Here is a 17,994-nt window from a genome sequence, read left to right as displayed (position 1 = left end):
TGCAAATTTATTTTTTATTTTAATTTTATTTCAGTCTATAACCATTCAAATTGCGATTATTTGCTGAAACAATTATTTTTTGTGCATAATTCGTGGATAATATGTTCTGTTTTATTATTATGCAGTATACGAGCGCCAAGCATTTTTTGGTATAAAAAATACGTTTGTATTTTTGTTCAATATACTTCATATTGTGCACTACTGAAAAAATAATAAGAAATATCGAAAAAAACGACAGCAGATGCTAAAAGATTGCTGCAGATTTACAGCAAAATGCTAATATTTTGCATGACACATGGCATCAAAGAAACGCAAAAATATAACAAAAACACAAAAAATTCAGCATGTAAAAGCTGTGGTTTAATTTGGACATTTCAATTGAAAACATAACTTTAATTACTGAAAATAAATACCAAGCGCTTTCAAACTGGCGCTGTTTATTGGTTTTTGTTTCTTATTGTGGTGGTTAGTCCAAGAGCAATAATTACTTTTGGATTTAAAAGTTCTTTAAGTTACAGCTAGTAACAGCTGAAAGAATTTGTTATCATATTTTTTTTAATGATTATAAACTAATGAATTGTCCTAGGAAGTAATTCATGAATGTTCTGAAGTTTTTATTGTTGCGATAGTAAGACATTTGAACCCAGGAATAACAGTATATATCCTACGACTATATCCACTAATGCTTTGAAGCGATAACATGCCTTTTAGTTTCAAAAAAATGCCATTTTCTCAAAAAAGTGCCCTTTTCTAAAAAACAGCACCCTGCCCTTTTTTAATCCTGGGGGAAGCTCTGTTAAAAATATTGTAACTGTAACTGATTTTGCATTAGTATTTTTAGTAGCAATAACTGGAAATGTAACTGAAACCCTTTATAAACATTTTCATTGTTTTGCATCTTTAAAAAAAATAGATGCTAATCTGCTTATTTGCATACCTTACAAAAAACATTTGCTTCACGGTTAAAACAGTTTATCAGAATTTAAAGAACAGAAATTAAAAAAACCAAGAATTATATCCATAGATATTACTTTGTTTCTCAGAATTCAGTACAACATTGCACAACACTACACAAACTTAAAAGCATTAATATAAATGCAAATTGTTCTGTATGTGTGACTTTTTGTTGTGCAAAAATATTCATTTTTTAAAAAATTACAAAAAAAAACAAGTTATGTAATTAAATTTAGTTACTATTACTGTTTGTAGAAATTAGTTAAATTAGTATATTATTAAATTAGAGTTCATAGTATCAATATTTATATGTAATGAAAAAATACACTAAGCATTAAGAGGAGAGAATAAACATTAAGAGGAGAGAATATGTTTGAAGTACCCCCCCCCCCAAGAGGTCATACTTGGGACAGTGTTCCACCACTTTTTATTAAAATGTCTTTTAATTTTGATATGTTCTGATCTGTAAGTATCCCGTCTCTCAGTCCCCCCCCCCCTCAATATTACACCACTCCCGTTCTTAGGCAATAAAAAGAAAAAATAAATAGCTAGCTGTATATTAGTAATAACAGAGTGTTCGTGTTGCTAATAACAGAGCATTTTACTTGCAATCATATAGTAAGATTGTTTCTTAGGCATTCTTTAAGATGTTCATTAGCATTCTGCAGCAAGTAATACAAAATCAAAACAAATTCTTCAGATAAATATGGAGCAAGGAAAAAATCCAAAAAAAAAGTGGGAACTTGAAGTTTTGGTGGTATTTATTTCTGCTACCATATATTAATCATTTTATAAATTTTTTCTGTATTCTACAAAAATATATAATGTATTCGTGTTATTGTATCAAGACTAAAAGCTATTATAGATTAAGCTAATTATGCTGTCTGTGTTGTTTTCCCCTTACAGTGCCAAATCTATAATTTTTCTGAGCCTGGGCCAAATTTTGGAACTGCTAACCTTACCCATCTTTATTCAAATTTTCATATCGAGCTCCAACGAAAAAAACGCAGAAATAGGGCAATTTGCCGCACTTAGAAGCTGCAACCCGGGGCAAGGGTCCTGGTTTGATCCCCTCTAGATCCGGCACTGCCCCCACATAACTTGTAGCTCAATAGTAGGGTTTGACTGCTTCTGTATAATTTCATTTTGCTTGTAAATATTGACTAATAAATGATGAAATGTACAGATAATTTCAAACCTTCTTTCAGCATAATAAAATTTTAGGCATGTGATAAATTAAAAATATTTTAAATATTAGCAGAAAAACTATGCTTTTAAGAACAAATAGCATGCAAATATGGTTTTAACAAAAAACATAGAAGGAACAGAGCAACAAAAAGCCAGCCATCAACCCTCCACCATGTAGTAAGCATAGCTCACACACACCAACAAATAAAGGAAAAAATAAAACACACAAAATATGTTTGACACTTGTCATAAACATTCTAAACTAAAAATAAGGAATATCTTTAAAAAAAAATAAAATATTGGTTGATGGCAGCTAATAATGTCCTATATTTCTATTTTTAGTTAAGTAATATGAAGCCAGATATATATATATATTTGCTCTAACTGCTTTTTTTTTAATGTATAAATGTTTAATGAAATTATTCTTAGGTAAAATTTATGTTATGAAAGAGCATGACTTCAGTAAGGCATTAAAGTACAACCAAAACATAATATTTAATCCTATGGAAAATGCTATTCAAGAATGAAATGCAGTACAAATGGAATGAAAAAAAATGATGAAATTTACATACTAAAGGGAAAAAAAAAAGTTTGGTTAAATGGAAGTGTACAATACTAAGTTCTACAAAACATACATCATTCATCCAGTTTATAAGTTTAACATATTTCAGACAGGAGAAAAGTTTACATACCAGGTAGAGTATGGAACCTCTTATTCAGCGACCAGATATCAAAAAAAAAAATCTGCATATGGCAATGGGCCCTTTTCATTTGAATGTTGGCAAGTTGCATTCAAAAGATGTTTTTGCAAATCTGAATTACAATAGCAGCACGTTAGTGGTATGATAGCATTTCTTCATGGGATAGTTTTTGCTGAGGCATGACAAAACTATAAGTTATAAACCAACCTAAGGTAAGGAGGAAGTCGGGGAGGTATAAACCAACTCCCTAATTTTGTATATAAATTTGACTTCACTATATTATAAAAATCAATCTAACTTTATTAACATGACACATAACGTTGTTACACCTCAAGAAGTCATCGCTCAATTCAATTAAAAATCTACTGAACACGATCTTGTGCGTCTTTTACTTTTCAACAATGAGGTGTTGCCATTGGGTAGTTTGTGTGAAATGAAAAAAATAAATATATTTAACGATTGAAATACATTACAAGTATGGATGAGGTATTGCCTTATATATTACTAGAGATGATCATTACGTGGGAACATTGAAAAAGGAACTGGAACATTAAAAGCGGTCAAGTGATGATAATAAGCAATTCGGATTGCTCAAAAAATAAAAAAAGAAAGCATTTCTCAAATCTGTCATTGTCTGCTGTTTTTTCTTTTTCTCATAGAGTTTTCCAGAGAAAATGAAAATTATATGTTTTAGGATGACAAAAATAGGAAAACATCAGGTGCTGAAAATGTTTTTAATGCAAGGAGTATCAGTTAATCAAATGACATTCACACATTGAAAGTATATAAATTCATGTAGTTCAGACTGAATCTGATGCTTATTAGGTAAGGTCAAAATCGCACAAGGTAAAACATTTGAAAATATTATTTTATTCAAATAAAAATCTTTAGAAATTATGTGTTCAGAAAACTTGTTGGTAATGGTCAAACCCTGTCAACAAGGAATCAACTATAGTAAGTTAGATTATGTTCTGCCTGCTTGACTGCTGCATTATGATGTACAAATGTATGCTAAGCATTTTATATTGGGTGATAAAAATATACAGAGTGTTCCGTTTTAAACTGCAAGACCTTTATTTTTGCAACCATTAGTCATAGATGTATACTTCCAATTGCAAAAATGTTCACAATGTTCAGATGCAGAGTTAAGATATTGAAAATTGGAAGTAAAAATAAAAATGCGTCAAAAAATATAAAATTTTAAATTTTTTTACGGGCCCTAGGTCCCCTAAATTACATTTAGGGAAAAAATCTCCTTTATAAAATAATTCCAACAAAAAACTTTGAAATTAGAACCACCAATATTCACCAAGGTATGAAATGCAGTGTTTTGTGACTTAGAGGACTTTTCACTCACCACACCACCTCACCGTCAATAACACCTTTTGGGGGAAAATATAGTGGTTAAAAAATGTTCAAAATGATATGTGTGCAATAAAGCGTGGTTTCTCAAATTGTTCGAGATTTTGTGGTGTGTTTTTGCATATCGCGGCATTTATTTTTGAATAGCAATGAAAAATATAAATACCTTGTTTTTCTTACTCTAACGACCTGTCATTTTTCTGAAAGGGTGATAAGTTCCAATCTCATCTTCTGTATGGTCCCTTAAAACTTTGAAATGGAATAGGTATCTCCTTGAATTTTGATCACACAAATGTCAAGTTTTTTTGTGTCAGTAATAGTTTCCAATGGAGATTTTATTTCCCTAAGTATTATTAGTTAGGGGACCTGAGGCCATGGCCGTCGGAAGAGCTGACGGCACCCGGGGCGAAAGTTCCCTGCCGCCCCCCCCCATACACATAGAAAAATCAAGTTAATTATAACTTCAGTGCATAGTACATACTTGAATTTTTTACATATTAATTAACAGAACAATCAGAGGGCTATGCATAATACAAATTAAAATGCAAGCAATGAATCTGTTTCTAATATTTGTGAAACATTTTTGCCCTCCCCCCCCCCCCCCCCAAAAAAAAAAAAAAACTTTTCAAAAAATGGAAAAGCTAAAAATCCAAATATTTATCTTGTAAAATGTTATCCCACTAGATAAAAAACAAACAATTAAAACTGCATTGGTTATTCATATTGATCAAACTAAGAACACAAATAAATAAAGTGCTGATTTTAAATAGAAAATGTATATCAAAGTAAATTACATCAAAATTAAATTGAATGAGTTCAGATCAAAATTAAATTTTGATCTGAACTCATTCAATGATTCTTTTCAAGAGTTTTTGGTTTTACTTGTACCAACTTAATACCAGCTTTCATATATGTTACAGTGAAACCTGTGTAAGTTGACCACTTGCGGTTCACTACTTAAGTGGTCAACTTATAAAGGTTGATTTATATGATAAGGGATAGTTCCGTGCCTGAAAAAAGCGGTCAACTTAGACAGGTGGTCAACTTCACAGGTTTTACTGTATAAACAAAGATGTTATTCTTTTGAATCAAATATGTAAGTTTTAAGGAGAACCCCACAAATACTCAACAACAATGAAAATCGCTCAGAATTGCTTTTTTGGAGCTCTAATTTCGAAAAATCACTGGCCCTAAATATGGCCTTAAAAATTGTGTTCTAAAATTTGAGTTTAAGAAAATATTCATGCTAGGGTCCCCATGCCGCCTTTCTTTAATATCACAAGCAATGGGTTTTTTAAACGACACTTACAAAAAAAATTTTAAGTGGAATAGCACCTGAATGTAAAACATAGCTTAAATTTTTTGAACCATAATTTTGAACAATTTTTCTGGGAAATGCTCCAGATCCTCTTATCCATAAAATCTTCAAAGTTTATCTAAAGCTGCGTTTTTGAAACTTCAAATTCGAAAACTTGCAGGGGGAGAAGGAATTGATTTCAATATATTTCTTAAAAAAATAATCGATCGGAAAGTCTCTGAGCTCCCTCCCTTACCCTAATGTCAATAAACATGGTCTATAATCACGTTTTAAGGCTAATATTGCGTTTCTAAAATTAAAAGTTTCAAAATTTTGACCGGATACTTTTTGACCTTTTCCCCTATCCAATCAAAAAAAAATCCGGCTTTTTGTTTTTTCAATGTGCCCCCTTAAAACTTTTTCCTCATTACGTCACTGCACACAGGGGCAGAATTCAAGCAAATTTGGTGAGAACTAGACAAAGGAGAAGTGCCTTTTGTTTGATTCTAAACAGCTATACATTCTCAGAAAGTGTATCTGTTTCTATGATACAAAGGAAACTAATGTTTTGGAGACTTAGAGAGAGGAATATTTCCGTGCCCTAGAAAAAAATAGAAGAACATTGCAATGATTCTCTATTTTGTGTGTCTAAGACTGTGCATCTATGATACACAAAATGTGCGGCGCCGTAAGGTGCTCCGAATTTTATACAATCGGGGCATTTTATACGATGAAGGCGCCCCTCATTTTGTGTGAATGTTGTCGGGTTCCGTCAAAACGAGGGGCGCCTAACGGCGTCTCCTCCTTTTGTGGCCTCCTGGGCTACTGCCCCCCCCCCCCATTCTTGCGACGGCCCCGCCTGAGGCCCGTATAAAAAGTTAAATTTTTGATTCATTTTTATTTTTACTTCAAACTTTCAATATCTTAACTCTGCATCTGATTTCGAACATTTTTGCAACTAGAAGCATACATCTAGGACTAACAATTGCCAAAATAAAGGTCATGCAGGTTAAAATGGAACACCCTGTATAAAACTTGTCTGTTAGGAAAATAAAAAGCAAAAACTTCTTACATTTCTTACCTTCCCCGTTGCGGTATTCTAAGGTATCACAATCACTTGGCTGCTTCTTGTTACAATCATCAGAGCTTCTGAGAAAAATTGGAATGAATAAGCAAATTAAAATGTCAAGTAAAAATATAAAAAATTCTAAAAAAATAACCTTTAAATTTAACATAAAAATTGAATCAAAATACAGACTAGACAAAAAATTTTAAAATTCCTAGCAACTGTTTTTAATTAATTTTTAAAAAAAAAGATTTTTTCTGAAACAGTCAAATAAAAAACATCATAGCATTAAAAATGCACAGTTGAAAAAAATTGCTTTAACACCAAAAAATAAAAAATCCTCAGTTTTAAGGCAACTTCAGAAGTCCAGATTTTTGAGCTAGCTTCAACAGGGTTTGTACTCAATTTCAGAAATAAAATGAAGGAGTATTGGAGTTTTGAAGGAGTAAAATGAGGTTTTGAAGGAGTACTAATGGGCTGTCCTTAAATGATGTCGCAGTTTTTTTTTCAACATAGACCCCCTTCCCCCTTTGTCACACTTCACTTTACTCCTCCTCGTCATGTGTCATATTTTTTTAAAACATACTGTTACAATAACTGTGTGATGTCACTTTGTCACCCTCTCTCTTCCCCTTGTCAGAATTTCATGAACCCGTTTTCCCCTCAAGGGATGACATCACTTGTGAATGACCCTTTGTACAATATCATAACTGTGATTTTTCTAAACAATTGTTTTTTTAAACAATCACTTAATATAGTACATCTACTTATGTATTTTTAAATATTTAAATAATAATTAGACAAACTGACTTTTGCTGCTAAGACTGTGGTGGAGGGAAAAGCAATAATCATAAAACTTGAAAAAAAAAACAGTCAAGCACCATTTAAGCATGTTTTACTTCAGTTAGGAAATGTCTTAGTCATCTAATAATATTTTCACCTTCAACTTTTACGACTTCTATGCTCAATTTGTAAATCACATCTTTGAAAAAAATAAATATACGAAATTACTACGTCAAAATCGTCCTTATACCATCGCTCTTGTGACGAAGTTAAGTTGTCGATCAAAGGATTTTAAGATACTATCATAGAGGAAGATTATGTAGTCATGAACTAAAAAAAGAAGGAGTTTTGAAGGATTTAAAACCAAAATGATGGAGTTTGAAGGGCCCTTCAAAAATTTTCTCTAAATGAAGGAGTATTGGAGGAGTTTTGAACGAGCGTACAAACCCTGTTCAAATAGAAAGAAAACTAAAAGCAGAATTAATAAAGCACAAGCTATTTCTTCTTTTTCTGTCCCCCAATTTGTCCTTTTGCATATGGTGCCTCACCATTTGCAGACCTTAAAGTGATCCTCTGGTTTGGCATCCAATCTTTTCATTTGAAACAGTGAAAAGTTGGTTTCAAAAACTCACTTTACTTTCAACAGGTGATATTGTGCTATATTAATTGGCTAGCTGGTTTATTATTGTTTTCTTCAATTCAATACTTGTTTATTTTTCATGCATCCCTTTAATCTTTATGTTTCAAAACTCATATATCTAGTATCTTTTCCAACTCGTTAAAGGTGAAGGGGTAATAATTTCCTAATAGTTGATTAGGGTGAAAATTCAAAAGGTTTTTATGCAAATACTTATAGGTTAAATAGAATTAAGCAATGAATCAAAAAGATTTTTATGGATCCCTTCTTCCAAATTAAAGGAAGCAAATCTGGATTGATCACCCCCCCCCCCCCCCCTCCTTTTTTTTTTTTCAAAAAATTCATTTTAATATATCATAAAAGCACATGTCTCTCTTTAAATTATTGAAAAACTATATGTTTTGAAAAGATTTTTCAACTTTTGCAATTTAACTACAGTAGAAGCTAGATTACTTGAGCTTCGATTAACTGAGCTTTCTGTTAACTGAGTCGATAATGAAGTCGATGTTTCAAAAAATAATGTAGATTTAATAAAATGATAATTTTTCAATTTGAAAATAAAAATATTTTCCGGATATTTGTGTGATTTTTTAATGAATCTTTCAATATTTAACTTGGTAGCTAAAAGAAATTCAATTGGCTTTTTAAAACTTATAACAATTTATTTTCCATATAAGTATTAAAAGTGTAAAACATTACTTTTTATAGGTCCATCTTTTAAAAATATTCTACCGTATTTTTAATTTATACAATTTGCAATCCTGATACAAAGTTTATATTTAATCGAGAATTCCGACATCCGAGGCACTAGCGGTTCCAATTAGCTTGTATAATCAGGGTTCTACTGTATTTATAATAATTTGCACATAATTGAATGTTTTAGTTCCTAACCTATTGCAAAAACAAGCCCATATTTTCAAAGAACAAGTAGCACAATAAGGTTTACCTTCGTATGTACAACACTATGATGACTATAACCACAACGATTAAAACTACAACTGTAATAGCAACCCCAGCAATAATTGGCACTTGAACCTGATCATCACTCACAAGTTCTGTAATTAAAGAAATAATACACATGAAAATATTACTAGTGCACAGTAAAATTCATGTACATTGAAATTTTAGAAAGTAAATTTTAGAAAATAAAAAAAGATGTATTTGTTACTAAAAGTTAAAATTGTACAATATTACCTCTTGTAGCAAGTTTAGCTCCAGTGATTCTAAAAATAGGTTTGCTATAATCTCCCCAACCATGAGTCGTTTTTGCTCGAACCTAAATAAAATGTAAATTGCTTTTAACTCAAACTGGAAAAAATTAACAAAAGCTCAATAGATCAAATTAAAAAAAAAAAAAAAAAATCAAAGTTGCTTTTTTTTTTCAAATATTTAAACATTAAATCAATTTTCATAAATGCATGTTTCTCTGCAAGTATGAAACACATGAGTTATTTACTCATGATTAAATATCTAATGTTATTTAAAATGTTATGTCCCTCAAACTGAAACAGATTGCTTCAAAATACTGATGACTTGATGTATCACTACTAATAAAGGGAAATTAAATGATATCCACAAGAATCCATCACCATCATAGTCACAAAATTTGCTAGTCAGATACTCCATTTAAAAGGGACTTAATACACCTAAAAAGCTAGATAATGAAATTTATTCCAGAAAACATTTTATTTAACATGTTGTTCTTTATTGGGTAATTTTCCAAGTACATTTAACCAGTTGCATAGCTTCCAATGATTAAAGGAAGCATTTATAAAATCATGCAAACAGTTGTTGCTTGAAAAAAGTTTGTTTTAAACATTGAATGTAACAGAATTTTTCAAAAATGGTTTCTCTTTTAAAGTTGAAAAATAGAACTAAATTACTACCTTTCAAGATTCTAATTCACAATATTTTGAGGCATTGATTAAAAAATTTTGCAACCATTTAAAACATGATTGGTCAAAAAAAAATTTCATTGATTTTTTAATGATTTTTATTTTGATCGATTTTGTTTTCTTCACTATAGTTGGTAGGTTTGGATGACCATAGAATAACGATTTCCAAGGAACAACTAATTTTGTGTGCTAAGAGTAACTGAATTTCCTAGATATAAAAACAAGGTAACATTTTAGTTGCCAACTAACTCACAACAAAATTTAATTATTTTAGTTTATTTGGGTTGTGTTAAAAAAAAACAAAACCAAAAAAAAAAAAAAAAAAACATGAACTAACAAATTTTCTGACGTAAAAAGAAGAAATAAACACTGACCAAATATTAAAAAAATAATAATAATAATAAAGGTTAACCAAGAATATCTCAGGAATGAAAAAAATATATTCTACACTACAAGTGTTTCAATATTGATTGACATGACTAGCTGTGAATAAAAATCCACTTACCTGAAATGCATAGATAGTTTCCTCCCTCAAATTTTGGATCGTAGCTTCTTCCTTCATAGTAGTCATGGTTGAACTATTTCGTTCATGACCTTTTGGATAATAGCGTAACTCATAACTTTCCGTTTCTGAGAAAGGGTCATCTGGTGGATCCCACTCTAAATGAATTTCAGAGCTCTTTACAGTTTTTATCCTTACATTGGAAACAATTGAAGGAACTGAAAAAAAAAAAAAAAAAAGTTTATGTGTGCTGCAAGCGTGGTATTAAAGTCAAACCCACAAAATTTACAAATCATTTTCTATTCATTTATTGTTTGAAGGTTGATACTTTATATAAAGATAAATAATGATTCGTTTTTTTTTTTTTTTTCAAGAACTGTGAAATCCTGCTACAACAACTACCAATACAACAAAATTAATTTTCAGCCCTGATTTAACTTCGATCAAGATGCTTAAATTAAATTCCAACGAATAAAATTTGAAGTCCCTTGAAGTTCATTGTAAATAAGATTTCACTGTAAGCGAAAAATAAAAATTTAAAATACATGAAAAAACTGCTAATATGTGGATAAAAAAATGCCACACCAATACAAATAGATTGAGCACAAATAATCAAAATAAACAATTCATTTTTGTTTCATTTAATCATGATTACTTTTCATACAGTTTCTTAAGTTTTCAGATAGAGAAGAAAAAATTATAGAAAGGCTGAATAATTTTGCATTTTTTGTCTCCCCATGAATGTTTATATGTGTGTTTCAGAAATAGCACACGATGGGTTCAAGTGAGCTTTTGGTCAATTTTGGAAGTTTTTATAGACATGCAAATAAAAATTATAGTTATTATCTAGATCTTCAGACAAAATTAATAAATTTGTTGATGCTTAGAATAAACGAAAATATATATTTGAGGCACAATTAATTTTATCCCTGAAGCTTTATAACTTAAGTTTTATATTACCTGATGCTTCTGTGGTAACCATGATCTCGGCAAACATGCTGTTAGTGAAGCTGGATACACCATTCTCAGCATAGACTTGAAAGTTGTAAGTTGTTACGGGACTCAATCCAGTGATAGTGACTTTCGTGTCACTAAAGCCTTGTTGAGCTGGAGTATAAGTGACACCGCTCCCACATTTATCACAAGTCACTTTGTAAAAAGTATCATTCCTGCCTCCTAAATAACGTGGTGGCAACCATGTCAATAACACAGACGACTGATCAACAAAGGTTTCTGATAAATTTAATGGCCTTGTAGGGGGTTCTGAAAAATAAAACATTAGAATTTTTATTTTAATATTTAAAAAATAATTGAATTAAAAGAATTATTTTTAAAAACATGTTTGGTTATATATTTTACTAAGGATAAAATGTTTTTATTACACAACACATTTTAATTCTATTTTTATCAAATTACAACATAATATGTAGGTATAATTTTAACCTATTTCTTTGGGCTCCTGGTATTCCATCACTAGGGACAAAAATAAGTAATTACAACAAATTTTAACATTTCTTTCTAATGCAATTTAAAAGAAACTTAAACTGTAAAACAAACTCAGGATTTCTTTGAGGAAATGACCTTCCGTACCTTTTACAAATCAAAGATTCTTATACATATGACTGATATATGACTTTCATTTATATGATCCTTTCAATTGCTACGAAAACGTGTCATAACATGCCAGGGATTAATTTTTAACCAAAAGGAGTGCAGAAGCCCTAAGTATTCAAACTTATTTTTAAATGTAACTACAGTAGATCCTCATTTTACGCGGGGGTTACATTCCAAGGAAATGCTGCGTAAATCAAAACCGTGTAAATTGAGACCTAATACTAGTGTTAAAATAGGGGTTTGGTTCCGTAGATAACAAAATACTTCATTCTAGTGATGACTAATTGTAAAATAAGTTTAATGTGTACTGATATCGACTTTTATGCACAACATGCATAAAGAAAGCAGAAATTAATTTTGTGTCCTGTTTATAAAGAGGGGCTGTGGTAGTATTTTGCCAGTCATTAAGAATTTTTCTCTGTAATTCTTTGCAGAACATTAATTAATGCATCCATGATCACTTGCGTCATTTCCATGATAGAATCTTCCTTCACTAACAAATCAGAAAGATTTCTATTGTCTAGGAATGGCTCAAAATTTTCAATGTGAACATTTTTGGTTCTGTGTCATCCATGTCAATATCCTCGTTGCTTTTGTACTCCTTTGTCACTCCTGAAAGCTTTTCTTCCTGTGAGTTCTGAACTGTGTGAGTTTAAAAACTTTACCTTTGGAAAGAGCTCTAGAACCAATTGCATAAAATGTCTCTGGTGGCCCAAGCTTGATTACTAGAATGCCAAAATGCAGTTCATTACGTGTAATCTGCTATCTTTAAGAGTTTGGATTTTGAAAGAGGGGAAAATTTTATCTGTTTGCATTGCCGCCTCCTCATAAAATAAAATAAAGGTGTCAAATCTTAAACCGCGTATAATCAAAATCGCGTAAAACGGGGATCTACTGTAGTCTTAATTCCGTCTAATAAGTAAAAATTCATTTGAAAAAGGGCAGAAAATAAGTACATAAGCTAAGTTTTAACAATGCAAGTTAAGCTTTGATATTAGTGGATAATCAAACAGGTGGGACAAAGGACAGTTCCACCATTAAACATTGTTTATCATATAAAAATACAATTTTTAAAAATTAGTTTTTTTTTTAATCATTGCATTATGATCATGAAAACATCCACATGAAAAATTTAAGAATACATTGACTGTATTTAAGCAATTACCATGGACAATAGATAACTTTTATCATCATTCCGTAATTCATATACACTTGAAATAACTATCCACAGACTCACCACAGTAAATCTCCAAACATACTTCAAAATTTCTCAATTAAAAGATTAAAGGTACAGATGTGATATACCCCCCCATTTGGCGACATTCGATTTTTTTGCACAAAATTAAAATATTTTTCTCGCCAATGAGGCGATAATTTTTTATGCATGGCATCCCTGGCCAAACTAACCTGTGTTTAGCAACCCGAAGGCAATCTTACAGATCTGTTCAAACTTGTTTACTTGGGTTGTTTGGGTTTCACGCAGGAGATATACGTGTTGTTGTTTCGTGGTGTTGTTTCGTGCAATATACCTTACAGGAATGCTTATTTTGTGTTAGTTTAAATTCAGTAGTTGTGTTTTGAAGTAAAAACATTAGAAAATGCCAGTTTCTTCAAACTTGAAGGTTAATTAAAAGTTAACTCCAACGTTGTGTGTATCTGTAACGCACCATTGTCATATGATGTATTGTTTTAGACTGAGTGTGAATATTTATACCATATAAAAAGGTAAGTTCTTTATTTTAGAATTCAAAAAAAACCTCTCACTTCCAAAATTCTTCGTTTTTACAAATCCTTGAGGGGTTCTTGTAGTTTTTAACTTTATTTTTACTGTATGTAAATTAATTTTACAGAAATAGTACGGTTATTTTGTTCTAAAAGTTAATTCTTATCGATGCCACGAATTATTTAGACATTCTATTAACGTGCCTCCTTTAGGCACTGAATTTTATGTCAACAATTGAAAGTTCTTTCGGTTGTACTCTTAAAAATGCTGAATTTTATTAATAAATCTGCACAATAATGGTGCATATTTCACACTTAAAACTGTGTCATTATTGTACACTGAACGGAAGGAGCCACCCTTGGGTGTCTCCATGAAAATATACATAACTGTGACCATATTCCGACTGCAATGTATATTAACAGTCGGAGGGATAACGGACCGAGCGGAGCGAGGTCCTGGCGAGCCAGAGGTCTCATAGTACTTTCGTAATGAGACCGAGGCAGGGCCGGCGAGCCGAGGTCTCATTACGAAAGTACTATGCGACCAAGGGCTCGTATCCCGGAGAAATGATGAAAAAAAAATTAATGCATTAATTTCGACTTGTAATTAATATAATAATTTATTTCATTGTATTTTAATATGTTTACAAAAAACCCCGGCCCTGTACATTTTTGAAGCATATATTCGTGATATTTTGTTGTGCTTTTATGTTGTTTTTATACATATTGTGTTCTGAAGTGCTTTGATCATGTTTTTTTATCTGATTTTTTCCTGTTGGCGCTAAAAAAGCATTGCTAAGAACGATGTATGACATATGTCGTCATACATCGTTTTCTTGGTGACGCTTTCTTGGCGCCAACAGGAAAAAGTCGCCAAGGGTGGGGTATATCACATCAGTTCCAGATTAAACTCTAGAAGGGAGCAACATGCAATTTAAAATATGCAGTTAATTACAGCTAACAATGAATCAAAATAAAGCCTTTAACTATGCAAAACCAAGTATTATGACCTGTATTTTCAGTCTATATAAAACATCATTGTAAGCAAACTACTATGTTTAAGTATTCACAACTTTTCTTTGTCTTTCATTTCATAACTCAAGCTTATAAATTAAAACTATTAAAAAATATACCCTTTTTCAGGGGTAAAGTTTAAGGTGATAGTAAATGGACTTTTTCACATTGATAGTTAAGCACAGGTGAATATATTAGTAAATTATACAAATATAGTACCTGTACAAGGCCATGATTTTGGATCTTTGGGTGACCTAAAATAATTCTTTTCACACTGACATTCAATCGAACCACTGTAGGAAGCAGAGCTGTGCAAAGGACAAGGCATGCATAATTCATCACCAACATTTTCCTTGTACGTGCCAGGAGAACATACTAAAGGAGCAAAAGAATAATAGCATTAAAAAACTAATTCAAATACTTTTTTCTTCATCAAAACTGCAATTTATGCAACCATACATTTACAAGAATTTTTTTCCCTTCATGAAATTCATTTTAATGCCAGTGCTTTTAGAATTGTGTGCAAAATAAATAAATAAATATATAAAGATAGAGAAATCTTTGTGAATGTTTTATATATTTTTGCAATGTGTTGCAAAATAACTTTTTTTTTTTCTTTTAAGTTTTGAATGAAGAAACCAAGCCACTATCAAGAGGAAAAGAGCCTGGTGAATATCTTTTAAAGAAGGCCAAGGCCTACAAGGGGCTGTCTAGCTAACTATGATGGGGAATTTAAAGTTAACAAGTTTTCTAAAACAAACATTTCATCAGAAAAGGTGTTATTTATCAAACAAATTCGCATGTATGAACAAAATTCATCAATAAAAAAATCAGTTGGACTAACAAATTATAAGAGTGAATAATACATAAAATTCTTGCATATTTCAATTCCTAAATAGTCAGAAATCATTTTCATTCTTCATAGCGATAATAAACCCTAATCTTCCCCTTGCATGAACACAGTTATGGGTAATGAAAAATGCTTCATAACACAATTACATGCAGTTAAAAAAAACTAAAGATGAAATAAATCCACATATTTTTGGATTTTACTCAATGCAAAACCAAAAATTACTCACACTGACATGACTGATCCACTGGTTCATAACCAGCAACACATTTACATCCGCCAGACGGCAACGTCCAATTTCCGTCACCTTTGCACAAAAGTCTTGGAGTGTCAACGACGGCAGTGTTTGCAACGCACTGCCCTTCCGCAGACACAATGGCAGGAAGCTCATGACCAGTTGGCGTCTCAGGAAAGTAAGCAAAATTTAACGTAACAGAAGGACACGTAATATAGAACACCTTGATGGCAATTAGAGACAAACACGCTCCTTGATCTCGAAACGCAAAGTATACACCCTTTTTAGTAATGGGCACACTTCTGATTTCAGTATTGATGATGACCTCACTGGTGGAAGTGAAGCGGCCTTCATCCGCAGCTATGCGATCAATTAATTTATAAGAGTCTGGCTCCCATGGTGGAGGTTCTTTAGTAGCTGCATCGAACTCGTAATAGAGCAGAGAAAATGTCTCTTTACAGGAAAGCGCCATTCCTGGAAATAAATTACAGTCTCGCATGCTAAATTTGACTTCAATGTACATTCTGTTGGCTTCTCTTCGCTCAATGAAAGGAGTCCACAGCCAATTATTGACACTGTTATATGCAACATCACACACCACATAGGATCTCCAGTTGATCCCTTGTTCGAAATTAGTAAAGCTCTCTTCCACCCACTGAAAAGATAAGATGATTTGAATGTAATGTCACTTTATAACACTTGCACTATTAAAGTCGGTTACAACACAATTGACAACAAATGAGATTTTTTTTTTCCTTTTTTGATAATTATTAAAATAAAAGTTTTACTATTAATATACAGAAACTAAACATACAAAGCAAAAAGAAATAGATAAATTAATGTAAGTCAAGGTACTTCTTTTTTAAAATGAGAACATATGAAAATGTTGACAGATAACTAATCTTATTTCAGTTACTTATCTTTACTCGAAACCAGTGGCGGATGGGACATCATGAACCGGCCCTGGCATTTGCAGGCCAGCCGGCCCCTAACAATACCGCACATACGTAAGGTAAGTGTATGAATGTACAAGTCGGTTGACCTCAGTATTTTTATTTTATACTATCTTCAAACAAGCGCAGGCTCCCCCCGACCCCTTTCTCTCTCTCTCTCTCTCCCCCCTCTCTCTCTCAAGAATTGCTCTTTGAAAAGGAAAATTAAAAATATGTGACCTCTCGACTCAAATTCGGATCGAAACCAAACGGTCTACAGTATCATAGCCGACAAAAGGTCAAAACACAGGAGGGAGGGTGTTTGAATTTGACGTCCCCCCCCCCCCCAGTTTTTTTAAATGTAAAAAAAAGGGTAAATGGAAAGGAGAGGGGGTGAGGTGAGAGGCAGCTTCTAGTTCAGGATGGGGTCAACTTTATAATTTGAGCATTCAAATGAGAAGAATTGCGTTACCTATAAGAAGAAAAAGTATGAGGATTACGAAGCCTTGCAAAAAATGAAATAATTTGTAATTATTTAAATTATATTGTACATTAACCATTTTCTAATAAATGGGAATTTTTGCTTTCCTACTTCGTGAATTAAGAAATTACTAATTGCATATAAATAATTTTAAGAAATGCATATTATATTGAGTAGGACATTAAAGAAATACATAAATTACACACATAAATATAAATGCATTTACATTTCTCAAAAGCAGAGTGCATAATAATACATACATCATTTCCCTTTAAATGCTGACTGGAGTCAACATATTATTTTGGAAAAGATGAACTTCATGGAAAAAAAAAGTGCAGTTTTCATGTACTGCCTTGATCATACAACACAAGTGTCAAGGTGGCAGTTCAATCAAATGTACGTATTATGTAGCATGTTTATATCAATGAATGTTCATCAATTCATCACCAATCATTTTTTTTTCAGCTCTTCTATTGTTTTTGGTAGTTGGGGACTTAAACAATGTCCTTAATGTGTCTCAAAGAGAAGAAGTCACACAGTGTTGAATCCGGCGACCTGGGACATTGACGCGATCACACAACAAAAAGCGTTGAATTAATTGAACTACCACCTGGATGTGTGTCAATAAGGGGGCATACACAGATCATTTGCAGAGTGAGCATAAAACCTGAATAGTTAGTTTAGTTATTTTCATAATCATGATTGCAAGTATAGTACTTTGCATAAATCAGGTTTTTGAAAATGAATTATTCTTTTGTAGT

At 31.8% G+C, this 17,994-nt stretch overlaps 1 protein-coding gene across 1 annotated transcript in view; it reads right to left on the bottom strand.

Moving 5' to 3' along the window:
• LOC129229578 (ephrin type-B receptor 1-B-like) overlaps positions 1 to 17,994 on the bottom strand; it is a 140,672-nt gene that overhangs the window by 22,827 nt on the left and 99,851 nt on the right. The window contains exons 3-9 of the mRNA XM_054863918.1: positions 15,815 to 16,475; positions 14,955 to 15,110; positions 11,346 to 11,648; positions 10,389 to 10,603; positions 9,183 to 9,264; positions 8,935 to 9,043; positions 6,584 to 6,651 (exon numbers count right to left, since the gene is read on the bottom strand). Of these exons, the coding sequence (XP_054719893.1) occupies positions 6,584 to 6,651; positions 8,935 to 9,043; positions 9,183 to 9,264; positions 10,389 to 10,603; positions 11,346 to 11,648; positions 14,955 to 15,110; positions 15,815 to 16,475 (1,594 nt within the window). The remainder of the gene's footprint in view (positions 1 to 6,583; positions 6,652 to 8,934; positions 9,044 to 9,182; positions 9,265 to 10,388; positions 10,604 to 11,345; positions 11,649 to 14,954; positions 15,111 to 15,814; positions 16,476 to 17,994) is intronic.

Source organism: Uloborus diversus, chromosome 1 (genome assembly GCF_026930045.1).
Source record: "Uloborus diversus isolate 005 chromosome 1, Udiv.v.3.1, whole genome shotgun sequence".
Lineage (NCBI taxonomy): Eukaryota > Metazoa > Arthropoda > Arachnida > Araneae > Uloboridae > Uloborus > Uloborus diversus.
The sequence above is the reverse complement of the archived record's forward strand: the minus strand, read 5'-3'. Positions and strand labels throughout refer to the sequence as shown.